At 61.5% G+C, this 25,261-nt stretch overlaps 1 protein-coding gene across 5 annotated transcripts; it reads right to left on the bottom strand.

The window, feature by feature from the left end:
- Positions 1 to 4,248: 4,248 nt before the first annotated feature.
- EVI5L (ecotropic viral integration site 5 like) lies at positions 4,249 to 22,637 on the bottom strand (the record flags this gene model as incomplete). Of its 5 annotated transcripts, none has more annotated exons than XM_079701982.1 (19): positions 21,397 to 22,637; positions 19,849 to 20,038; positions 19,219 to 19,443; positions 19,059 to 19,133; positions 18,275 to 18,400; positions 16,952 to 17,095; positions 16,714 to 16,803; positions 15,469 to 15,566; positions 15,325 to 15,385; positions 12,060 to 12,113; positions 11,155 to 11,187; positions 9,997 to 10,149; positions 7,036 to 7,164; positions 5,507 to 5,647; positions 5,270 to 5,425; positions 5,037 to 5,183; positions 4,860 to 4,955; positions 4,684 to 4,779; positions 4,249 to 4,527 (listed from the first exon to the last, which is right to left on the bottom strand). In XM_079701982.1, the coding sequence occupies exons 1-19, from the start codon at positions 21,624 to 21,626 to the stop codon at positions 4,249 to 4,251; spliced, it is 2,523 nt and encodes an 840-aa protein (XP_079558108.1). In that variant the 5' UTR covers positions 21,627 to 22,637. The 5 variants fall into 5 exon arrangements, with proteins under 5 accessions (XP_079558108.1, XP_079558107.1, XP_079558110.1 ...); XM_079701981.1 differs by having other exon boundaries at positions 4,249 to 4,548; positions 10,009 to 10,149; XM_079701984.1 differs by having other exon boundaries at positions 10,009 to 10,149.
- Positions 22,638 to 25,261: the final 2,624 nt, after the last annotated feature.

Below are 25,261 nucleotides of genomic sequence, written 5' to 3'. Positions count from 1 at the left end.
AGCCCGAGTTCGCAATAAAGCCGGGACACTGAAACCTGTTCACTTTCGCCTTCGCGGTCGCGGGCTGGGGCCCTCCAGCGGCGCAGCTGACCGCAGGGCGGCGAGAGGGGCCAGGCCGGGCTGTGCTGGCAGCTGTGCACAGCAGGTTGTAGCTCCGGTTGAAGGCCTTCCCGAACACTCCCCGGCCTTGCGTCTTCTCCACTGAGGATACGGGCGCGCGAGGAGGGGCTGGGGTGGGACCAGGCGATGCCGAGTCCCCGTGGTCCAGCGCCGCGCATCCACCCGCGTTCGTGAACGTAGGTTTTCTCATGCCCAATTTCTCATGGAAAAATTAGGTGCAGGATGGGCCCAGGTGGGGCCGCGCGACCGAGTGAGCAAGGCGTGGGCCGTGTGACCAGTTGACCAAGCTCTTCCCACGCTCGGCCAGGGGAGCGCGCACTCCTGGGGGGAGGGGAAAGGCTTGCTTGGATCCAAGGAGGGAGTGGGGGGGGGCCCTTCCTGAGGTCCCTCCTCACAGTGTGCACCGCCCTACTTCGCACACCCTGGGGTGTAGGAGGGAGACAGGGGTGGCCTGAGACCCATGGCCATCTCGGGTCCCTCCAGGGCCTCTCAAGCGCGCACACTGCCCTCTGCTCACCGAGGAGGCTGCAGTGCAAAAGGCGGGCCTGCAGCTGGGTCCAGGGCTCATGAAGGGCATTCCCTGCTTCCTGGGTGGCCCGCAGTAGGAGGGCCTGCAGGGAAGGAGCAGCCTCTCCCAAGGCTGGGTGGGAGATCAGGGAGTCCTCACAATGCCCACTCCTCTCCAGGTGCCCTCATCATGACCCTCTGTGCCTCCCAACCATGGGCCTCACCTTTCATCCCAACTTCAGGTGTCCTCCCCAAGCCCCTCCAGCCAGGCATTCTTGCCTGTGTCCCAGAGTCAAGGGTCCTCACCAGAGCCAACCAATGTCTTCACTTGTCTCCCCCAGTCAGAATTCCTTGCTCTCCCAGTCCAGTCACCCTGACCCTGGACCCTTTAAGCCCCAGCCCAGGCTCTCCTTTCCAAGTGCCCCTGCCAGAAATGCACCCCTTACACCTTCCCTCCCTGAGGGTGTCCTGCTTCATACCAAGAATGATGGAGGCCCGAGGGGAACCACAATCCCCGGGGCAGGTAGAAGGACAGAGTGGGACCCTGTGTTGGGCCCTCAGCCCTATCTCTGCTCCTAGACCCAGTCCCCGAAGCCAGGTTCCTGTCAGACAGGAATCACCAAGTCCTGCCTGTCCCCCACCCCAGAAGCGGCTGCCTCCCAAGCTGGGGTCTGAAGAGACATTGGCGCTGTCGCAGTGGGACACTGCCACCTCCACCCCTGGGAGCCAATCAGTTAGGTGGCAAACTACAGAAGTTCCTTTTTTTTTTTTGGCCACACCTAGTGGCATGTGGGATCTTAGTTCTCCTGACCAGGGATCGAACCCATGCACCCTGCATTGGAAGTGCAGAGTCTTAACCACTGCACTGCCAAGGAAGTCCACAGAGGTCTCTTTTTTAAGCTGGGTCCTGGTGAGGACCCAGGTGTCCTTGTTTCCAGATGCTGAGATAAGCCCAAGGGTAGGGGCTGACTCTTGACATGCTGGGCAGCCAGGGCTCCAAGGCCAGCCCCTGTGATGGAGCAGGGTAGAACCTCAGACACTTCCCCCAAGGCCGTGCCCCCTCCTGGGAGCCAGCCAGCTGGAGCCACCAGCTACCCGGTGGCAGCAGGAGAGGCAGACAGCAACTGTCAGGGTCTCAGTGTTAAATCTGTGTGACGGGAATGATGCATGGGCCCACAGGAGCTGTCGTGGGAGGGAATAGAGCTGGGATTCGGCTGTCCTGGTGCATAACCAGTGTCCCGCCCTGCCGCTTGGCAGGTATCAGGCAGCAGAGTGGGGGACACTTGGTGGGTCCACACTGGGTGTAGAGGGTAGGGCCTGGCTGGCACCTGGCTGGACCCAATTAAATGTCTCCTCCTAGGAAACCTTCCTTTGCCATCCCTGGCTGTGTCACCCCTCTGCTAGCTGGGACTCTGCCTCAGCTGCATGGGCAACCCCACAAAGGATGCTGCCTCTCTGGGCCTTCTTCCCCCAGTGGAACCCCCACTGCCTGGCTGTTTTGCCTCTGCACTGCCCCCCAACACTGTAGTCTACCTGATGGTGCCCCTCTCACCTAAGCCCTCCATGGCTCCCCATCGCCCTTAGTTCACAGTGCAAACTCTTTCTCCTGACTAGAAAAGCCCCTTCCTGTTCTGGCCATGCCCACTCTCTCCTGTTCCTTCTTCACAGATCTCACGTGGCTCCTGCTGGCCCCTGCCACGTCTCACCGCTATGCTTCTGCCCTTGTGGATCCCCCCCTCACCTCCTCCAAGAAGCCTTCCCTGATCTCCTTACACATTCGTCTAGGCACTTGCCACACTACTGTGCAGGCTAAGTCCCCGCCCCGACCCCAATGTCTGTCTGCTCCACTACACTTGGGACCCCTCAGAACCAGGCACAGTGGAGCACCCGGAAGGCCTTGGGAAGTGGGTGCCGAATAAACCAGATACTGAATCTTCCTGAGGCCCTAAGACCCTTCATTCCTCTGTGTCTCTCAGGGGAGGCCCCAGCTGAGTCACCCAGGTGGGAAATCATGGCCCATCCTCCCTCCCCATCTCCAGAGCCACCCTCCTGAAAATGCCCTGCTCTAAGGGTCTGTCCGTACGCCTGACGTCCCAGGTCCTTGGTGACTCGTTCCTACAATACTAACCGTCTCTTCTGACGCCCACACTTATGCTCACACTGTACTTGTGAATGTCCTTTCCTCTTCCGTGCCGCACCCGACCTGGACAGCCTCTTTGGCGCCCCCCCTACTGGCCTGCTATGACCTCCACCTCTGGTTCTCTTAGATGGTGGGAGGCTCCCAAGGGCAAGGACAGCCTGCTCCCTTCCCTGCTGCTTCACTGGACAAGGGGCCGGGGACCCATGGCTGCTGGTGATTCCCCTACCCCAAGGCCTGCCCCGCTCAGCATCCCTTGTCCATGACTGTGTAAATACACTTTATTTTCCATCTTTCCCGCCTGGGCGACATGTGGAGTGTGAACAGGCAGTGTGCAAAATGGTGGTGGGCAGTGTGGGGGGCACATGGGAGAGCCCCTCAGATGCCCACCCTGGTCCCCAGGCTTTGTAACACTGAGGAGTGGGCGACCGGGAAGGGGGTACTGAGCATGGATCCCCACCCCAGGAAGTGCCGGGGAGACTGCTTGTGATGCTGCTCTAGGCTCCAGGAGCACCGAGAGGGTCAGCCCGAGGGTCGTGAGGCCCCAGGGGGTAGGGGTCTGGGGGCATCGTTGGATTTTGGCACCGTTCTTGGTTCTGACTCAGCAGAGACCACGGGACCGCCACGAGCAGGTGCGGGGAGGCAACCCAACTGGGAGGCCTCCTCCCCTGGGGCCTGGCTCTGGCCAGAGAGTGGGGCCGGGGATACTGAGAAGGAACGGAAGTGGAGGCCGGGGACCCCCTGGAGAGGAGGCTAGCCTGGGTCGGAGAGCCCCTTCATCACTGGCCAGCCTGGGGCGATGGGACTGTCACAGAGGAAGATGTGGTGTGCTGGGGAGAGGGGGCTCTCTTCACTTCCTTACAGCTGCTCTGGCCCCCAAGAAGCAGGGACAGACACTACCCAGGCCCTGGCTGGTTCCGGCTGGCCACTCACACCCTGCGCGGCCCTGCACACAGTAGGGGGGGCTTTGGTTTCTGTCGCAGGGGCCACAATGCCTGCCCCAGGCAGGGAGACCCAGCCTGGCCATCTGTCCCCAGAGGCCAAGGGTCCCGAGGGTGGTACGGGGTGGTAACGATGGGCCTAGAGCGGCCTCTTCTTCCTCAGGCCTCCTCTAGCTCCTGGGTCCTTCCCAGCCGGGCCATCCTTGTCCCAGACGGAGGCCAGCTAGGAGGGGGGAGGTTCCTGCTCCTCCATTCCTGGGACTCCTGGGCCCGCCCCTGCCCTGGCTGTTAAGAGGGGCAGACCCTCCAGGTAACTGGGCCCAGAGGGCTACAGACCAAGATGGGTAAACACTGCTGGGGAGAGTGGGCCTGCCAGGGGACTCAGGATCCCCAGAGTTCGGTCCTACCCTCTGCGCCCTGCCGCGCTGGTCCTGGCCCTCGGGGTGGGCGGGACCACCAAGGGCCTGGAGTTTGTTAAGTGCGGGCGGCGGCCAAGGAGCGGGCAGGCGGCGGCCCCGGGCTCCGAGCACGCGGGGCACTGCCTCAGTTGTCCAGGCCCTGGCTGTAGGGCGCGGCCAGCTCGTCGGCATCGCTGTCTGAGCTGCCCTCACTGTCCTTGGCCGGCCGCTCCAGACGGCGGAAGAAGCGCGCATCACGCGGGGACAGAGGGTAGAGCGCGTCCTGCAGGGCCGCGCCCACGCCCACGCCGAGCAGCTCCTCATCCGACGACGGCAGCGAGTCCTCATCCAGGTGCCGCGCCAGGCCGAGCCCGTCGAAGGCCAGTGGGTCCTCGAAGGGCGGCGGGCCCTTCAGAAGCCGCACCTGGGGCGGGGGACCCGCGCGCTGGAGGCGTGGACCGACGTACCCACGGACGGAGTCCGGCCGCCGGGCCCCCTCCTCTCCCGCTCCCCGAGGCGCCGACTGCCGGCCCGTCACCGGCCGAGGACACCGGGGCTCTTACGCCCCTCCCGCGCTCACCTCGGCTTTCAGCTCCTCGATCTGGTCCTTGAGCTCGCGGATGTACTGCGACGAGTCCGAGTGGTTCAGCTGGCCCTGGATGCGGCCCTCCTCCCTCTGCGGGCGGGCCAGGTCGCCGGACTTCAGCGCGGGGTCCCGCCCCGCAGCCCGGCCCCAGCCCCGGCCCCGCCGCTTACCTGGATTTCCAGCTCGGCGATGCGCTGCCGCATCTCGGCCACCGCCGCCATGCTGTCCGCCTCCCTCAGGCGCACGGCCATCACCTCCTCCTTGCTCTGGGGGCGGGGGGACAAGCGGTCAAGGGGCGCGGCGGGACGGGCGGGGGTGCGGGCGCGGTGTGTGTGGGGGTGCGGCACCTTGCACTCGGCCTCCGCCTGCTTGCGACGGCTCTCGCTGAGCTGCGTCTGCAGCCCCTTGTTCTGCGCCGCCAGGTACTGCAGCTTCTCCTGCAGCGCCGCTCGCTCCGCCTCCACGCGGTTCAGCAGGTTGCGGTGGATGTGGTCCTGGGGGCGGACGGGCGGGGGTCACGGCCTCGCCGCGGGGCCGACCCCGGGCTCCGAGTCCCCTCCCCAGGCGGCCAGCGGCCCACCTGCGTCTCGAGCTCCACCACGCGCTGCCGCAGCTCTCGGCCCTCGGCCAGAGCCTGGGCCTCGCGCAGCCGCACGCTCATCAGCTCGTCCTGCAGCTCGCCCAGGACCAGCTTCCGCGGGGACTCCTTCCAGCGGCCGCCGCGGGACAGATGGGCCTGCGGGGAGAGGTCGGCGGTCGGCCTCCGCCTGGGAGCCCCGAGGCCGCTTCGTCCGCGTCGGGCGAGGCCCTCCCTCACCTGCCAGGTGTCCGAGAGCTCCTGCAGCTGCAGTTTCAGTTCCCGTGCCGAGGCCAGGGCCTCACCCTCCCGCACCTTGAGCGCCTTCAGCTCCTCCTGCAGCTGCGCCACGTTGTTCTCGTCGGGCAGCGAGCTGTTCCTCTGCGGGGAGAGGAGCGGTCAGAGCCCAGGGGAGCTGCGCGGCCACGCGGCCCTTCCCGCAGGCCCCGCGCCCCGGCTCTCCTCTCCTCTGCGCTCCGCCTTGGGCGGCCCGGCTGGGAGAGGGCGCACCCTGGACCCCAGTATGCGCTGGGGGAACAAGGACCAGGCCCGAGGCGGGGAGACCCCGCCCTTGCCGCCCCAGCTGGACATCCTGGTCTGTAAAATCGGTGTAATAACAGCACCTGCTCTCTGGCACGACTGGCATAGGGCAACCCCCTCACAACATGTGACTGCTAGTAACACTGGGTGGGCTGGGACAGGACGGGTGCTACCGCCTGGGAATCTGAGATCCACACCCTCCGGGCCCAGACCCGGGACCTGGCCCAGCTGGAGCAGAGAAGACCGTGGATTTCAGCACCGTCTCCCTGGGGATGGACTGAGGGCCGGCTTAGGCCCTATCCTGGCCTCCCAAGGGCTCAGTGATGAGAGATTCGTGCTCCAGCCTCTGGGACCAAAAGCCAACTCACTGCATGAGGTTCTCCCTGACCCTCGTTTGAGTCTGGTAGTTGGGGTGGGAGGGTGGTGGCAGACCTACTGGGCCCACATTTCCCTCTGATGTGGAGGGAGGGGGGTGGGAAGCCCAGCTCTGGGCAGGCGGGCAGTTGGGGACCGAGAGGCCGATGGCCCCATGCAAGGCTGTGGCAGAGACACCCCACCTGGGAGGGCACCCAAAATAGCGCAGCTTGGAGGTGGGGGGCATGGCTCCTGCCAGTGGGTGAGTGCTGCCCTCTGGTGGCCGGGGCACCTCCCTTCTGTCAGCGCCTTGGGAATTGAGACAATAACCGGTGTGGAAGGAGCTGGGAAGGGACCAAGAGACCTGGTGCCCCCTGAGGGCTGCAGGTGGGAGAGGATGGCCCCCTGGGTGGTGTCTCCATGGAGGGGAGCAGCCCTGATGGGCCTGGGCCTTGGCCTTCCCTTCCCCCTCTCCATCCTGGAACCCAGGGCCTGAGGGGGGACACATACAGCCCAGGGAGCCCGTGAAGGCCACCGCACTGGTGGCCTGGTGCCTGGCACATGAGGGCGGGCGCACCCCTTGTGGAGTCGTGTTGCTTTTTGTATGCTCGTGTGTGTGTAAGTGCACGCACGTGTGTACCTCCACGGCTTGAGAGGGTCTGAGGGTGAGGGGCCCAGCTTCCCATCTGCCCAGAACCTGGTGTGGAGACCAAGGAGAAGGAGGCAGGGGCCGAGGGAGGTGCCCTGAGCTCCTTGGGGGCTGCTGGGGCAGGGGGCTCTGTCCCACTGGTCCCCCTGGCCGCCCCTTCTCCTTGGCTAGGGCCTCTTGTCACCTCCCCTTCCCCAGGGTTCCCCCAGCACCTGCCCAGTCGCACCTTCTCCATGTCTAGAACCTTGTCCTGCATCTCCCGCAGGGCCCCCAGGGTCTCGGTCTCCCGCAGCCGTGACTGCTCCAGCTCCGTCTCCAGGTGGGCCACAAAGTCCTCGGTGAGGCGCGGGTTATCCTGGGGGCGGGTAGAGGGCTGCGTTGGGCCCCAGGCTGCAGCCAGAGGTGGGTAGCCTTCCTGCCAGCCGGCTGTGGGCCCATGCCTGGCCCCACCCCGTCCACCTCCAGGGCCGGGCTGTGGGTGGAGAGGGGGGTGAGGAGAAACTCCAGATCTGCCGGAGGGGCCGGATGCCATGGGGGCCCTGATGCTCTGTGTCTAGGGGTCCTGGGAACAGAGGGGACTTTCCATAGCCTCAGGATGCCATGGAAAGGAACACCAGTGACTGGTTCCCAGGATCACTGGGATGAGGACGGAGGGTGAGTTCTCCGGGGACCCCTCCCTGCTGTGTGGCCCGTGGCCTAACCACAGGGTGAGGGAGGCATGGGGCAGATGGGGAAAGAGTTTGCTGAGATTCCTTTCTTGGTCAGTGCCCAGGGGCTTCTCAAAGGTACCCTAGGAGTCTCAGGGGTGATGGGTGGGCCCAATAAAGGAGACCTGGCCGTGGGACTTCCCTGGCGGTCCTGTGGTTAAGACTCCGCACTTCCACTGCAGGGGGCACAGGTTCGATCCCTGGACGGGGGAAATAGGATCCTGCATGCCGTGTGGCGCAGCCAAAACAAAACAAACCTGGCCAGTGGGGGAGGGCAGCCCCTGGGGTCAGAGCGGGGCCTGCATCTTGCTGCCCTGGGAGCCTGGCAGGGCAGCTGCCACCCTCTTCCCCCACCTGCCTAGCTGCCCAGGTCTGCTCGCTGCCCTTGACCACTGGGGGTCTCTGAGGCCCATGGATACCAGTGGCTCTCCCTTGGCTCAGATGGGCTCCGGGCCCCATGCCAACCTCTTGCCAGGCTGCACCTCCTCCAGGAGCCTATGGAGACGGTGCTCAGGGGCTGCACTGGCACCTCCAGCACTCCCTCCCTCTGCCTGCAGCGGCCTCCCTGCCTCACCCAGCTCTGATCAGGCCCTAAAGGCAGAGCTCAGAGGTGGCAGGTGAATGTCTCTCTGACTGGCCTGAGAAGGGGCATCATGCCATGGGTGGGGTTAGCCCAGCCTCAGTTTCCCCACTGGCCTGGCTGCTTCAGAGCCAGGTGGGGCTACAGCACTCAAAAAGTTGCGGGGCAGGAGATGGATGCAGGTGAGCAACGGTGAAGTTCCACCCCCCTGTACCTGGGAGCGAAGAATCAGCTTGCATCCCTCAGGCCAGGTCTCCAGGCCTAGGTGAGGGGGCCTCCTCAGTGAATGACCCTTCCGTCTCTCCACCCACTGTTTCTTGAGCAACCTGTGGTTTCTCCAAATCAGGGACACCCCCACCCCCAGCCCCTGCTCACTGCCAGGCCCTGCTGGGTTCAGCCCTGGATTGCAGGGAGCCTACAGCATCCTTCCCTGCCCCTCTGGGACCTGCGCTGGGGCATGCATGCTGAGTTTGCAGGCTGCAGCTGCTGGTGGGTTGCCACATAAGGCAGGCAGCCTGCTGGGTACGGCTGGAGGAAAATTCTGAAAGCCCTCTCTGGGAGAAGCGGACTCTCTGCAGTGCTCCAGCCCATGGGTCCTCCCACTACCTGTCTGAAGTTCATGACCCCACAACAGACTTGGGCTGCCCCCTCACCCCCATCCCACCGGCTCAGACTGGTGGGCACAGGCCAGACCCTCTTCCGAGGGCAAAGTGCTGGGCGCTGGAAGGAGTTACCCTCTCCCTTGTCCCAGCTCCTGCCCTGCATGGCTGGCCCCGCCCCGGGAAGCCCTGAAACTGAGTCCCCCTAAAGCTGAGTTCCCCTGCCAAGCTTAGGATTAACCTCTCCATCCAAAACTTTACTGCCTTTCTGTGCCACCCCTCCCCCCATCAGGACTGACAAGTTTCAAAGAAAAGGGGGGATTGAAACCGAGCAGGACCCTGTGGGGCCTTTCCGGGTACAAAACCCCTTTGGTGTCCCCGTTGCTTGTTTGTAGAAAAAGGCTTTAGTCTCCTAGGCCTTCCCTGAGTTCCAGAACGCAGCAAGCAGTTAATGATGAGGATGGTAGGTCACAGGACGCCTAGGTCCTCCTGAAGGGACACAGATAACCATGTGACACGGATCTTTGAGCTGTTCTGCAGAAACTGAGACCCCCAGCCAGGTGGAGGACAGTGACTACATGCTGAACACAAGCACGCACACCCCAGACTGGTTGGAACCAGAAGGCTGATGACAGAGATTCCCGAAACATCATCCTGTGACCTCACCACCAACCAATCAGAAGGAGGTCCCATGAGCTGATCGTGCATCCTAGGACCCTCTCCCCAACACCGTCTTTAAAAACCCCTGCCTAAAAGCCATTGGGGACTTTATGGGTTCTTTTGAGCATGAGCTGCCTGTTCTCCTTGTTTGAAATAGATGCTTTACTTTCCTTCGCCACAACCCAGTGTTGATGGATTGGCTTTGCTGCATGTCAGGTGAGAGGACCCGGGTTTAGTTTGATAACAGCCCAACAGCCCTTCAGACCCTGGGGAGACACCAGGGCTCCTCCAAGGAATCACAGCCCCATCGGTGGAAGGAGGGGTCCCGGCAGGGACAGCTGGTTCCCAGGGGCTCTTGTGCTGAGGCTGGGGGCCGGGGAGGGTGACTGTCTTGCTCTCAGTGTGGTAGGCCAGACACCCTATTGGGGGGTGGGAAACGGAAAACACGGGATCCCCCCTGGGTGTGGGGCTGTTCGCTGCTGAGGATGGGGGAGAATCTGCACTCTGCTCTGGGTCCTCTGCCCCCCAGCAAGGAACATGTGGGCCAGGGGCTGAGGCAGGGCTGATTTGGAGCCATTTGCTCAAGAGCCCTGCAGGCATCTGGGCACGGGGCGTGGCCTGGCCCTGGTGGCCCCGCCCACCCAGCCTGCTACCTGCTGCTCCTGCAATTGCCGGATGGTGCTCTGTGCCTTCTGCAGGTCCTCGGCCGCTGAGCTGCACTGCTGCCGCACCACTGCCAGCTCCCGCTTGATGACGTAATTCTCCTCAGCCTCCTGCGCTCGTGTCACCTGCCCCTGAGCACAGCGAGGAGAGGGGGCCGTGACCCTCTGCTCACACCCCAGGCGAGGCCCAGAGAGGGTGGAGGTGGGGTGGAAGGAAGAGGGGTGAGGCCTCCCACACTCAGAGCCTGGGATGGGGCGCCCCACGGGGCCTGGGGATGGGGGGACCGGCAGGAACAGGACACTCGGAGGAACCTGGAGGAACACAGCCACCCGGGGCCCGGGCTCTGGCTCTCAGCCTCTGTCCCAGGTGAGGAGAAAGAAGTCCTCATCCAGGGCACATGGCACAGCAGAGGCTGGGCTCTGCTGGTGACGCTGGGGATGTGGGGGTAGCCAAGGGCCCAGAGGCTGGCTCCTTAGGGCCAGGTCAGGGGGTGGGATACACCTCTCGCGGGGCCTTCTCCAGTCCTGGAGCCCGGGACTTCCACCTGCCCAAGGCCCCCCCAGCCTCATCCCTTCAGCCCACCCAATTTAGGCCCCCCATTCCAGGCTCAGAGCCACTAGGTAGTGGGCAGAAGCTTCCAGATAAAGCCATTCAAGATGAGGCAGCAGCAGAAGCAGGTGAGTGAAAGAAGATGGCAGGCCTTGCAGGTGGGAGCAGAGAAGAGCGTGAGGGGCCAAAAGGGGTGTACGTGTGTGTGTGTGTGTGTGTGTGTGTGTGTGTGTGTATTGGGGAGGCTCAGCCGTGCACACACCAGGGCCTGTTGCTGATGCAGCCTCAGGGTCCCCGAGCCCTCCTGGGTCCCCACCTGTGTCCCCTGGAGGGAGGAAACCTGTGCATGTGCGTGTGGGTACACTCACAGATGCACCCACACGCACCACGCGTTCACATGCACGCCCCCTCCCCCAGAGGGAAGCCTCTGTCTCCCGGGAGAAGCGGTCCCCAGTCACCCCCATGCGCAGCTCCAGGCCTGCCCCCCTCACCCCCCGGGGGATGGCAGCGGCCAGGGAAGAGGTGGTGTGGTGGTCATGTGCGGGGACCAGGAAGAAGTGGGAGCGGGAGACGAAAAGCTACAGTACCTGGATTAGCCTATCAGCCAGAGCAGCGCTCTCCTACCCGGTGGAGGGGTTCCGAGCGACAGGGGGAAGAGGCAGAGCAGAAGGCGCGGGGACAGGAGAGAGGGAGAGACAGACAAGAACCACTTGTCACTAACGCAGTGGACTGTCTCTAGAAGCAGGGAGAGAGGAGTGAGACCAGAGAACCAGAGAACCAGCAGGAGAGGACCCAGAGGAAGACCAAAGCCAGAGCGAGCTCCGTCCTGGAGAGGGGTCTGCGTGTGAGTGGGGAGGGCGGTGCCACCCATGGGGGCCGCCAGGCGGGGGCCTCACTCGTGAGGAGGTGCCATCCGGGGAGGGGGCAGGGGAGGGAAGCACTGGGCCCGGTGGGTGCATTTTAATTTGGAGGCAAAGCAAGAATCAAGGCTCTGGGGCAAGGGCAAAAAATTCCACCTACTCCGTGTGGTCAGTGGAGGGTCAAGCAAGACTGAGTGGGGAGCTGGAAGTACAGGATCCCCGTCTCTACTCCCATCTTTAAAAACAGGTTGGGGGCCAGGGTCAAGGCTATGGCAGCCCCTCCACAGTGCAAGGCCGCCCCCTCCTCCCCCATCCTGTCTCCTTTTGTCCGAGCAGCCCGCACCCAGGCAGCCCGGGAGGGCACTGGGCACACATGGATTTCCGTGTTTGCAGTTAGCAGGGTTATAACTCAATCCCTCCTCAAGCCAAGTTTCGCCACAGTCCCAAATTTATACAGTGGCCCAAATCTCAGTGGGGCTTGTGGTGGGGCCTCTGGGATTTACGCCACAGGCTTTGAGGGGGTGGAGTGGGGCGCGGCGCCCGGGGCAGGAAGCTGGCTGGCCCTCTGGCTGCTGGGTTCTGCTCGGGGCCGGGAGGGTTCGGTGCCACAGGCTGGTGGCCGCACCCCTCACCTTCTCCAGGGTCTCAATCCGCTGCTTGAGGAGCCGGTTCTCTGTCCGAAGCCTCTACGCGGGGAGAGGGGAGAGCACGTCAGAGCCCGCCGCCTGCCCCTGTACACACAGACGGCTGTCCCTGCAGGGCTAGGCCACCTCCCGGCAGGACGGCGCCAGTGTCTCACGCTCCGGGTCAGTGATTCCAGAAACCAGTCAAGGCCAATTCCCGTTCGGAATGGTCCACCAGGTGTTTTTTTAAAAACAAACTCTGGTTCAGTAAAAATAATGTGATCACTTTGGTGGCTATGCACTGTGTGTGCAGGGGGGTGGGGGGCGTTGGGGGGGGTGGTTCCTCCTCCAGAGTCTGTTTCTACCCCACGCTTGAGCCCGTCAAGGGCCAATGTGACACCTCCCACAGGGTAAAGGCCTCTGTGTTTTGGGGGAAGCCGCTTGCAGACAGGCCCTACCCCTCACTGCTTCACTTGGAGTGCCAGGGTTGAACTCTCAGAGGACAAACTCAGAGTCTGGGTCCAGGGGAAGAGGTCTTGCTGAACACATGCTTCTTTCAGTTTGACAACTACATTTCCGCAACCCACTGAGAGCCAGCTGTACCCAAGAGTGGTCAGTTTCCCCCGGCTGCGGTTCTGGAGATGGTCTCCTTGCTTCCGCCTTCCATCCTGTGCTGGTAGTCTTGGTTACATATTTGTGGTTTTAGGTTCCCTCACAGCAGGGAAGGAGGGGAAGGTTCACATCTGCCTTGCACCTAGTTTCTGACTACGTACCCCTTAAGCAGTGGGTACAGAAATAGTTTTGATCGGCGGATTAGTGAGGGTCCTGCTTCCCTGTGGATCACACAGAACACTGCTTGGTTTCTACCGGGGAGAAACAGGCAATGGAAACACCCAGAGCACTCCCAGGAAGCAACTGTGGTCAGAGAGAATTGCAGACTTGATTGATGGGCACTGACTCATGTCATGGGAGGGGAAATTGAGTCAGAGGCAGGTAGTGTCTTGCCCGAGCCTCCTGGCTCGCTGGGGTTAGAGCTGTTGCCGGCACAGGTCTCTGTTGCTCATAGGGATCCAGAACCAGGGTCCTGACCCCTGACCCCTGGAATGTCTGCCCCCTTTCTGGCCTCAATGCATTGATGCCACAAGCTCAGCCATCCCTGGAAGAGCTGGATGTGCCGACCAACAACTCGCCTCGCTCCTCTTCCTCCCAAGGGAAAACCAGACAGAGAGTGAACATGGACTATGGGGGCCTATGTACTAATCACACTATTAAATTTTTTTTTCTTTTTTTGCCATGCGGCATGCAGGATCTTAGTTCCCCAACCAGGGATTGAACCTGTGGCCCCTGCAGTGGGGGCACAGAGTCTTAACCACTGGACTGCCGGGGAAGTCCCTTTTTCTCTGTATTTTTGATGTTTTGACATCCTGCGGCCTTGCTAATCCTGGAGCCACTGCCCCTCCCAGGGCTAGCTAATTCCTAGGGAGGGTAGACAACCTGCCTGCTAGCTTGCCTTCCACAGGCAAACCAGCCAATCCAGAGCCAACGCCCCCACCCACCTCCCTTATCTAACTCTCGCACACCAAGCTAGTATTTCCCCTGCTCTCAATTGTTCCAGGACAGCTAGGGACCACCCCTATAGCCCAGAGCCTGGAAATTATTCAAACTGGCCAATCCTGAACTCTCTTGAACTTGTCTGCCCTGCCTCACCCATCCCTTCCTGTGGAAACCACAGTAAGGGCTCTGGCCCATGCTTTTCTCCTTCTGCCTCCTGACCCACCCTGGTGCTTCCTCATGTGGCCCTGCGTGCAGAGGTGTGCCCCCTCCTGTGAGTAATAAACTCTTCTTTTGAAGGCAGTTGTCTCTGTGTCTGTCACCTCACCATACCTGATTAAAACAAATCCCAGGTACATTTTTAAACAGGCGAAAGGTGAAAGGGCACAGGGCAGGGTCAGGGGAGAAGGCATCTGCCCTGCCCTTGGGGCACGCAGTCTCCTCTCGTGATAATATTCCAGGCTGGGCATGTGGTTTAAGGATCCGCTGTGTCCCTCCCTACTGCTGAGCCATCATGGTCACCATATGGCAGCAGGCCCTTGTCTGTGCATGAGCAAAACGTACATACATGTTTGGACGGGTGCATCAGTAAAGCTGCCATTCCTGAGAAAGGGAGATGCTTAAAAATTCAGGACACAAGACTATTTCTCAGAAACTTACAAACAGGGCCAGGACAATGATGCCCTCTTTCGTCACTCAGGTATGGGTGGCAGGTGACCTGGATTCTAATCTAGGTTCTGTCTCTGCCTTTCTAGAGGAGGTAGGGATGACGATGATGGTGGTGGTTAATAATAATAATAACTTGAACAGGAGAGCGTCACACCTATTTTGCAGAAGGGGACACTGAGGCTCAGAGAGGTGAATTCACCTTCCTGGCAGGTCACACAGCTGGTCTGTAGGAGAGCTGGGATTTGAACTCTGGTCTGTGGGGCTCCAGTCCCAGCCACTATGGGACTCTGCCCCTGAAGAGGACAGAGCCAGGCTATGCTGGTGTTTGTGTTTGTGTCTGTCCCCCACCTCCACTGGACTGGGGGCCCTCAGTCCTGCTGTGACTCTGACGCACAGTGCTCACTAAACGCCTCTTGAGGGAATAACCAAAATCACGTCTGGAGGGATGAAAGCAGAGGGAAGGAGACGGAGGGACGTCTGGGTTCAGAGGCTCTGCACACCCAGAACACACTCTATGATATTGTGATTTACAAGGAATATATACTTGGTCTTTGTCCCTGGTCCCGGCACAGGCTCCTAAAACCCTGGGTATTTCCTAAGTGAGGAGAGGAATAAAGGTGTCTTTGTTATGTTAATGAGATGACTTTTGGAAAGCCCCACCCCCACCCGCCCTTGTCACCTAAGGATGGTGCTGCTTGCCAGGGGACACAGTCCTGTGATGAGAGGGTTGGACCTTTCAGTCCCAGCCCGAGACCACCAGGAGGGGAAAGGGCTGGAGGTTGAATCTCAGTGGCCCTGTTCACCACCGTGTCCCCAATGCTGGGGGGGTGGCCCTTGCTCCCATGCTGGCCTGGTGGTGAGTGAAAGGACAGGCAGGCCAAGGGACCAACTCTCAGAGCCTAAGGACCCCCTGCTGTGTGGCCCACGCTGGGTGGGCTGCCCTCTAGCGGTGGTTGAGGGGGCTCCCAAGGGCATATCCACCACCACCACCACCACACCCCCACCCCCACCCCAGCTTTCCCGCCAACACTGCCCAGACGAACCGGGGACTCACTTTGATCTCGATCTGCTCTTCCATCTCCTTGCTCTTCATGGCTGCGTACTCCTTCTCCAGCCTGCAGAGGGGAGGGCTGACGTGCTCACTGTCCCACCCTCGGGGACCCCCCTTCTGCCAGCACCCTGGCCTCCCAGTACTGACCTCTTCATCTTCTTGGGGTTGTACTTGACCTGGTAAGCCTTAAGGATCAGCTTGTCCGGGCAACTGTCGAACTGATGGGGGATTACCCTCTGGAAGTACTGTGGGGACACGGGTGGTCACGGACACATGGGCCCTGACCGCCTGGGGCCACCCGAGCCCCTGCGGCACCCTGCTCCCCTGGAGGAGGGCCTGGGTACACCAGGAGGGATGGCCAGAGCCGGTCGGCCTGGGCCCTCGCCATCACCTGGCCTGTTGTGTGGGTCGAGTGAGCGAGTGTGAGAAGCAGGAATCGTGAGAAGGAGCTGCCTGCAGCCAGGACCTGTGTGTGCAGGGAAAGCGGCTTCGGGAGCTCCTGAGGGCGAAGGCCAAGTGTGGGTGTGGGTGGGGTCCGAGCACAGAGGACCTTCATGGAGGAAGGGGGAGACATGCCGCTGCCCCAGGGCAGTGAGAAGAGACGGAAGAGGCTGAAGGATCAGGGTGGTGTGGAGGAAGCCAGAGGGAGGACCCCTCAGTGGTCTGCCTGCTCGCCTGGGGCCCCGGGAACCTCCGCAAAGAGTTAAGTGCAAGCTGCCGGGTGGACACAGCTTGCTGCAGTTCGGGGCCAGGCTGGCTCCCGCGCCCTAGCCCAGCTGGCCCCTCTGGCAGCTGCGGACAATGGATGCCCGTGTTCGTGGACACAACTGTGGCCTTTGTGCATTCTTCCCTGAAGCACCAGCTGGAGGACGCTGGGAGGGGGCGGGGGCCTGCATGATGGGGACATGGCGGTGAGATGCAGGCCGGCCTCTTCTAAGCAGGCAGGGCAGCTGGGGTAGGCTGTGGGGGGGCAGGGCGAGAGTCTGCCCCAGACCCCTCACTCCCTCCTGTGCCCTCGCCCGGCCTGGTTGCTGGGGCCAAAACCACACCCAAGGCCTCCTGGTTTGGCCAGTATTACTATTTGCCATGTTAGGTTCTGGGGACACAGAGCTGGGGGCAGGTGAAGCGGGGGGACTCCCAGGGCTCGGCCTGGGGCTTCCTTTCTCCCTGCTGCCAGGCTGCTGGCCCTGGGCTGTGTCTGGCAGAGCCTGGGGCTCCTCGGGCACCCCCCCACCCCGGTCCTCCATGGAGACCTGGCTGGGGGCAGAGGTGATGGGAAAGGATCAGGGTGCTCAGGAAGTCCAGGGCCTCCCCATCTCTCAGAAGGGCTCCACCTGCCCAGGTGCCCCTGCTGGGGGGGCAAGCCTGCCTGCCCTGGCCCTCCTGGCCCACCTGGGACATCCCCTCCATGTCCAGCTGCATCAGCTCCATCTGGTTCACCTGCAGCAGGGCAAGGCCCACCCGGAACACGATCTCCAGGCCCTGTGAAGGAGGCGGGGGGAGTGCATCTCTGGTCACGCTCTCTTGGGGAGCCCTCCGACCCCTCCCTGAGCCCTGCAACCGTTTCCACTGAGGGCGTGAATCACTCCATCCAGAGTGGCCAGGAGAGGAAGGGGCATGTGGTCCTCACCTCGTACATGAAGATGTCAAAGACACGCGTGGCGACGGGCAGCGGGAAGGTGGTCAGGAAGAGCGTGAGGAACCAGGAGGAGGCATACATGGACGTGTGGAAGCTCTGGGAGCGGAAGTGGGTGTTCAGGTCCGGGAGCTGCTCCTGGGGTGGGGGGAGGGGGCCGGGCGCCATGAGGAAGGTGCTGGGCACAGCTGTCGGCACCACAGGCTCCCTCCACCCGGAAGTGCCTGCACCTCCAGGGAGCCTTCCTTGACCTGCCCTGGGCAGCCCCCCGCACTGTCTCTGGGTGGGGCGGCAGCACCGCAGAGCTCTGAGGAGCACTAGGTGGGGACATGGGCAGGGACGGCAGGAGGCCCAGCTGCCCGTGGGACCCTCACCACCGCCCCCCACAATGCTCTGTGCTTTGTGCCCAGCAACGCTCAAGGGATGCCTGTCTGACTGGTCTGAACTTCAGACTGCTGGAAAGCAACCGAAGCTGGGGGAACTGAGGCTGGAGAAGGCGGTAGGACCCCCTGGATGTCCTTCACTGGGAGAACACACCCTCGGGCTGTCCCCCGGCCTGCCCTGGGCTTCCTGACTCAGGAGCTCTCTGGTGGCGGCCAGCTCCTTCACCACGGGAGCTCTCAACTCCCCAGCCTGGGGTGGGATTGCTCCTTCTCTGTGGCCCTGGAACACCTGCTTGCTGGCACTACCGGTCCCCTTGACTGACAGCACCTAGCCATCCTCTGGGCCTGAGGAAGGGGGCTTTCATGACTGGGCGCGTCCTGCCCACTGTGGCACAGAGCTGCACAGCCCCACCTGCGACCGGCTTCCAGAGCAGGCGTGTGTGTGTGTGTGTGTGTGTGTGTGTGTGTGTGTACACACACACGTATACCGGCTCTCTCTGCCAGCCAGGAGCGGGCCCTGTGGGGCTGCTATTTATAAACAGAGGCGGCTACGGTTCTCCAGTAATCAGCAAAGGCAGGCAGACAACACCTTCCCTCCTTCTGCCACACCAGGGAGCAGACAGGAGGGTGCCATGGGTGTGTCTGAGCCAGGCTGACCCCTCCATCCTGGCCGTAATGGTTCTGGGAGCCCCGAGCTCTGAGGAGCCCCCACTGGAAGGGGCTGGCCCCTGCCTGGTCCCTCAAAGCATCCTTCAGGGCAGTGCTTTACGGCCCCTTGGGGAGTAGAGCCCCTCTCTGAGCTGGAACGTCTGGATGTGATTCTCAGGCGTGGAATTTTCAGTCAGAGACTCACCGGGATGGCCGATGTTAGCACCCGTAGGTGTGGGCTGGTGGAGAGGAGGGGGCAGGCGGGACCGCCCCTGGGCCCACTCACCTGTAGCATGTACTCGAACTGGTAGATGCAGAGCCCCAGCTCTGCCATGCTGGGCTTGAAGAGCTCCCGCAGGCGGTACTCCTGCATCAGCCGCACGAACACACAGAAGGCCTCCTCCTCGGGCATCTGGGGGTGGGCGGGCAGGGGGCTGTGAGTTGGGGGGGGGGGGCGGGGGCGCCCACTGCTCTTCTTATGGCTTCGCTCGTCTCTGCTCCATTTACTTTTATTGAACGTGGACAGTGCCGGGCTGCCCGGACCCACACAGCAAACCTCTCTGGTAAATATCACCACCCTGTTTCAATGACAGGAAGCCTCCTGAGGCTGAAGTCACCTGCCCAAGGCCACCTGGCAGAAAACAGTAGAGCTGGGACTTGAACCCCAGGTCTGGCCACCTCCAGAGCCCATGGTGGAGGCATCCTCCGGTGCATTCCCAGCCGTCTCCACTCTCCCTCTCCTAAGCCTGCTGGATTCTCTGGAGGAGACCCCGAGCCCCATAAACATCACACTGGCTGACCTAAGCCTGAGTGTCCCACCCGACCCTGGGGGGTGACTGAGTAGGATGGCCTACCCCTCCCTCCAATCTTGGGATGGGATAGGGGACAGAACAGGTGGCCAGCCTTCTGTGCTCACCCCCTGGGGGCCTGGCTGGGAGACTGTCAGAGGTCACAGGTGGACACAGAGGGAGGTTCTGACCTAGGAGGACACTGGATGGAGGGAACACTCTCCTTTTGTCCACCTCCTGGGGGCAGACAGAGCCGGGCTGGGCTGGGCCCAGGCCACCTACCTGCATGAGGAGCAGGCCCACGATGAAGGCGCTGCCCTGGCAGTAGCCCACCTCCCGGTCCACCAGGGAGTAGGCCTGCGAGGGAACACATGCGAGTCAGGGCAGGGTCCTGCCAGGACTGATGACCGCAGCGGTTCTCTGTGGGGCCAGGGGGCCTCACCTTCATGACGTTGAAGAGCACCTCCTGGCCCAGGCTGTCCTGGCCCTTGAAGAACTCGTGCTCCGGGTAGGTGCGGGCAATGTCCCTGCGGATCAGCTTCTCGCAAGGTGAGGACATCTTGAGCAGCTCCGAGTACTGGTTCTTGACTGGCATGTCCGTGGCGCTGCACAGGAGCTGCCACACGATGGCCCGGAAATGGTGCGGGATGCCCTTGCGGATCAGCTCCTGGCGACAGGGTCAGAGCGGGGGTGGGGGGGTCAGGGGGTGGGATTGGGAGGCCGGGCTGGATTCCATCCCAGAGCAGCCTCCCCACGGCCACCCAGCCCGGCCTCTGAGATTGGGTCCACCCACGCCTCACCCAGGGCTCAGAGCTCGGCCGAGCCACTGCACGGCACGCGGCGTCCACGAGGCTGAATGCGCCGCCCCAGCCCATCACAGAACTCACGGGCGGGAAGCAGGAGGGTGCCTGGGGTGCCAGCCCCTCCCTGATCTCCACACCCATCCCCCCGGCCCTGGCAAGGCACCCCGAAAGTGCCCCCACACCTCCAGTCCTGCCCTTTGCTCGTGCTGCGGCCCCTGGCAGATGTTGCCCTCCCCCGGCCGCCCGCCCAGCCCCGCCGCCTGCGCCACCTTGAGCAGCTTCTCCTTCCTGCGCCTCCACTCCTCCCACTCGTTGGCGATCCGGCCCCACAGGATCCATGTGTCCTCCTCCAGGTGGCTCAGGTTGGAGGAGGCTGAGGAGCTGGACACCAGGGAGGAGCCGCTGTTCCGCCGGGAGCCATTCATGGAGCGCATGGACTTGGAGTCGGCTTCCAGGAGCCTGGGTGTGGCGGGGGGGAGGGTGGAGGCTGCAGGAGCTTCCCACCCTGGCCCCTGGGTCCCAAAGAGCCTGGCCCCTCCTCCCTGGGGTCCCAGAGGATACCAGGGATTGGGTCTAAGTTGTTTTTCCTGAGCAGGCACTTGCTGAGTGACTTTCACCAGTGCCCTAACCTCTCTGAGCCCTGGTCCTGATCCCGGGAGCCCTGGAGAGGATGCCATTCATGTGTCCCATTCTGTGCCCGGCCCTGGGCTGAGAAGCATGGGGAGTAGCTCATGTAGTCTCGTACCAACCCTGTAGGGCGGGTTTTGTAAAGATTTGTTTACAGACGAGGTACAGAGAGGGTGAGATGCTGGCTGGGGGCACCCAACTAGCAAGGGGTTGCATGAACCACCTATTTCTGAGGCTTTGACATCTGGGGCCTCCCTGACGCAGGAGGGACTGCCCCTCCCAGGCCTAGCAGATTCCTAGAGATAATTAAGGACTTGCCTGCTAGTGTACTTTTCATATGCAAACCAACCAATCCAGAACCCACAAACCACCCACCTCTGTTAGGCTCTTGCACTCAAGGCCACTATCCCTCTGCCCTAATCATCCCAGGGCCGGGTACTAGACAAATAGGCCCAGCCCCTATGCCCCCAGCTTGCTGAAGGTATTCAGACTAGGCAGTCCTAAGCCTGATTACATTGCCTCACCATTCCTTCTGGCAGAAACCACAAAGAAGGCTCTTGCCCACATTTTTCTCATTCCCTCTGCCTCCTGACTGACCCTGGTGCTTCCCCGGGTGGCCCTGCATGGTGCATGGTGTGTTGTGCCCCTCCTCTTGGAATCTGTGTGCAACAAACTGTGTTTTTTTTTTTTTGCCCATGCCACGCGGCATGTGGGATCTTAGTTCCCTGACCAGGGATCGAACCCGTGCCCCCTGCAGTGGAAGCATGGAGTCTTAACCACTGGACCACCAGGGAATTCCCCAAACTGTCTTTTTAATGGCAGTCATCTCCTGATCTGCTGGCTTCGCCATACTGGCATAATAATAAAATCTACACTTTAAAACAGGGGGTGGGCCAGAGGAGAAGTGGGAAGGGCCAACTCCAGAGTCAGAGGATTTACTCTTCCCTTCAACAAAGGCTAGAGAAGTGAAGGCCAGGTCCACTGGGCCCTGATACCGTGGCCTCCTCATCTGAATGGGAGAACCGTCTGGTGGGAGGTGATGGCAAACATCCTTGTCAAGCCTCTGCTGGGAGCTGTCACTTGGCCCAGGGCCAGGCCTAGCTCTGAGTGTGAGGTGGCGCCAGCAACTTCTGTTTGGGGCCCAGGCTGTACCCCTGGGGCCTCTCCCTTTTCCTCAGGTCCCAACTCACCGGTTCTGCTCTTCGAGTTTGGCCAGCAGCTCTAGCTCATCGGGGCTGAGGTTCTCGGAGTCAGAGGTGGGGGAGCAGGTGGGGGCCGACAGGGCCTCCTGGGACGAGGAGTCGGGGCTCAGAGTGGGGCTCGCCATGGTGCGCAGGCTCCTCAGCCGCGAGCAGGGCCAGGTCACAGCTCTGTCTGGGGACCAGAAACATGTGTGGTCAGCTTTGGGCAGGGTGCCCATCCTGTCCTGCCGGCTCTGGACCAGTGAGCCTGCTGGTCACACAGAGACATTTCCTCACCCCGGGCTTCCCACCTCTGGTCTGTCCACTTGGTCACTCCTCATCCCCATGCACCCCAGTCTAGCTGATGGCCTGGCTGGCTCCTTCTGCCCCGGGGGCTGGCTACTGGGATCCCTGCCTTTGTAGGCCAGATGCCTGGATGGAATCAGGAGGGCAACGGCCAGCGCCTGAGCTGTCCTGCTGTCCCTGCACATGAACACCAAGTCTCAACTGACACCCTTGAGTCTTCAGCAGGCTAAGGGGCCAAGGCTCCCCATCACACTCAGAGTCCCTGCTGCGACCTTGGGGGTGCCGATGCCCCTGCTTTTTTTTTTTTTTTTTTTTGCGGTACGCGGGCCTCTCACTCTTGTGGCCTCTCCCATTGCGGAGCACAGGCTCCGGACATGCAGGCTCAGCAGCCATGGCTCACGGGCCCAGCCGCTCCGCAGCATGTGGGATCTTCCCAGACCGGGGCACGAACCCATGTCCCCTGCATCGGCAGGCAGACTCTCAACCACTGCGCCACCAGGGAAGCCCAACCGATGCCCCTGCTTTGGTGGCTCTTCCTGACAGCTTTGGTCCCTGTCCCCAGCTGTGGCCTGTCCTGGGAGCCCTGCCTCAGCATCTGACCTTCCCTGTCTCATCAACCAAAGTGGGCTGCTGGCACAGCCAGAAGCAATTATTCTCTACTGTTAATTGTCTGGTGCTGCCAATGGCCAGAAGAGTCAACTCTCCTTGGGCAGGGAAGCCAGGGACATGTCAAAGTGCTAGGAATCTGTGCTCTGATGGTGTCAGAGTGAGAGCTACAGGCTCTGATCAGTATCCTGATCTTGGCCTGCCGCGTGCCGGGTGGGTGCCGGCCCATCTCTCCTACTCCTGCTGGGGATGGTCCAGCCCCACCCTCCCGGGAGCTTCAGGGACACTGGCTCCAGCTCAGCACTGTGCCGAAAGCAAAGGCTCTGGACTCAAATGGAACAGCGTCTGAAGTGTGGCTCTCCTTGGACCTCACCTGACCTGGCTCTGACAGCTCAGCCACAGAGGGGCCCTCACCCAGTTCCTGGAGAGGGGGCATCTGGTCTCCAGGCAGCAGGAGGACAGTCACAGGACAAAAGCAGCCCATTTTGCACCTGCCTGGCACCCTCAGGTCACTGAGCACCTTCCCACAGTCCAAGCTCAGCCCCTAACCAACACCTGGGGGTCCACAGGTCAGCTGGACTTGATCCTGGCCATGCACTAGATTCTAGTCTCCCTCCCTTGCGCTCCCCTGTCAAGGGGCAGGGGGCACCATTTTTCTTTCACCTCGTGGGGGGCTCATAACCCTCCTACCCCAGGACTCTGTGGCTCCCCAAGGCCACTGGTTCTGCTTCTGGCCCCTGAGGGCCCCCCGAGTTTGTTGGGCACTGAGGGCTCTAGCTTTTGGTGAGTGGTACAAACTCTAGGCGATGGCTCCCATCAGAAGCAGAAGACCTTTTCCTCCTGTTGCCCAGCTGGCCAGGGACAACCTGCCCCAAAGACCAAGCCACGGTGCGCCACCAAGCCAGGAGTTAATCATTTCTGAGAGAGGGACAATGGGGGCCGCTCCAGGGCTTCCCGCAAAGTCTGTGGCTGGCCCGGGGCAGAGACGGGCTATGGACAAGGAGTGCTGACTTGGAAGGATCTCTCTGGGCAGGGAGGGACTTGGAAGGCCGCGTAGGTTTCCCAGCTTCAGAGCCGGGAGAGGGGAGTAGGTGGTGGAGGCGAGGATTGGAGCCCCGTAAGCACAGCTGGATTTGGGGAGTAGTGGGGGCCTCAAAGACAAAGACCACACGCGGCCAGGGCTGGGGCTGGGGTCCACTGTCTCCATGCTGAGCCCAGGGGACCCCAGCCTCAGAAGCACATTGCCTTCCCCTGCCAACCCCAACCCTGGCCTGCAAAGAGCCCAAGAGAATGGTTCAGTTCTGGGTTTCCGATTAAAAGAAACTACTAGGGCAATCCACTAGCAGAGTTTGCTCAGATACTTATCACAAATTAATGTGTATTTCATACAAGAAATAAAATGTATTCAATACCCAGGGCTTAAATTTGCAGTCTGAGAGGCAGAACCTTCTGGTCCCTCAGAAACTTTCTCTTGACTCATCCCCATACTCTCTAAATGCTGTGCAGCCCCAGAAGCCATCCTCCTGATGCACGCACAGACACACACTCCTTCACACTCACACCCCACACACTCAGATACATTCACACTCACACTTACCCACAACCTCACACCCACACAGATACATTCACACTCACACTCACCCACAACCTTACACCCCACACACTCAGATACATTCACACTCACAAACCACCTCACAGTCTTGCGTGCACATGCACACACGCTCTGACATACACTCAGTCGCACACCTACACACTCAGATACACAATCACACACTATCTCACACCCACACACCCCTTTGCCCATACGTGCACACGTACACACACACACGCACGCTTCCTGCACTGCCCAGGTCTCGCCACGCCTGGAACCGAGTACATACAGATGGACGTGGGCTCACTGCCCTCCTAGCTCTGTGAGCAGCCCTGTCCCTTCTCCAGAGCACCCGGACTCTCACTGCCTCAGTCCCTCCCTCCCTGGCGCTTACTAGGGGTCGTCTGAGGGCCGGGTACTGTTCTAGCGACAGGGATGTGGAGCGGAACGAGGCGAATGAGCCCCCATCTCCCCAGGGCACGCGGCCACCCTACCCTTGCTGGATGGGCACAGAGATGCAGAGACAAGGCAGGTCCCCTTGAGTGCTGAGGGGCCACTGGCCTCTGAGATCTACACACAGGCCCTCCAGGTCTGGGGTCCCAGCCTCTCAATGGCCCCATTTCAATGCCCTTTGTTTCTGCTTCACTGCAGCCACCTGAAGGGGGTTCCTGGCTCCTGCGGAGTGGGCAGTGGGCCACCTAATGCTGTCCCTGCTGGCACCACTGCCTGCCACGCCCTTATAAGGTGGCCCATGGCTTAGGAAGCTGAGCCAAGCCAGAGGGGTGGGAGAAGACTGCCGGTGAGCTGGGGGTGGGGTCGGAGGGCAGAAAGGTCCAGATGCTGGGGACCCTCCACCTCCCTTTTCCTCTCCCTCACAGGGGCGTTTGGACACTGCCAGTCATGCTTCCTCCTTCTTGAAGTCCTCTCCCATCTAGTTTCCAAGAGGCCAGGTTCCTGAGGCTCCTCCTGCTTCGGCCTAGCCTGGCGTCCCTTCCTCCACAGGCCCTGCTTTGGTCCTTATCCCTTCATGTCCTCGGTGAGTTCACTTTCAGGACTTAAATGACCAGATACATGTCGGTGATTGTGACACCCTCATCCCCAGCTTTTCCCTTCTCCTGAGCACCAGCCAAGATTGCCAACTGGCTCCAGCATGGCTCAATCACATCCACCACCGGGGTAGGAATCACCACTGTCTGGGTCCCTGCTACTTCTGCGACCCGCACTGAGCCTGGTACAACCTGAGAGTTGAGAAATATTGGAGGAATAGAACCTGCCTGCCCACCCACCAGTATTTCCTTAGTGCCAGCCAGGTCCTGGGCACCATGATAAGGGCTGAATACTGCTGGGCAAAGACAGAAGCAGCCTCTGCAC

This window comes from Hyperoodon ampullatus (genome assembly GCF_949752795.1).
Source record: "Hyperoodon ampullatus genome assembly, chromosome: 4".
In the NCBI taxonomy this organism is placed as follows: Eukaryota; Metazoa; Chordata; class Mammalia; order Artiodactyla; family Ziphiidae; genus Hyperoodon; species Hyperoodon ampullatus.
Note: the sequence above shows the minus strand (reverse complement) of the source record. Positions and strands in the feature narration are given on the sequence as shown.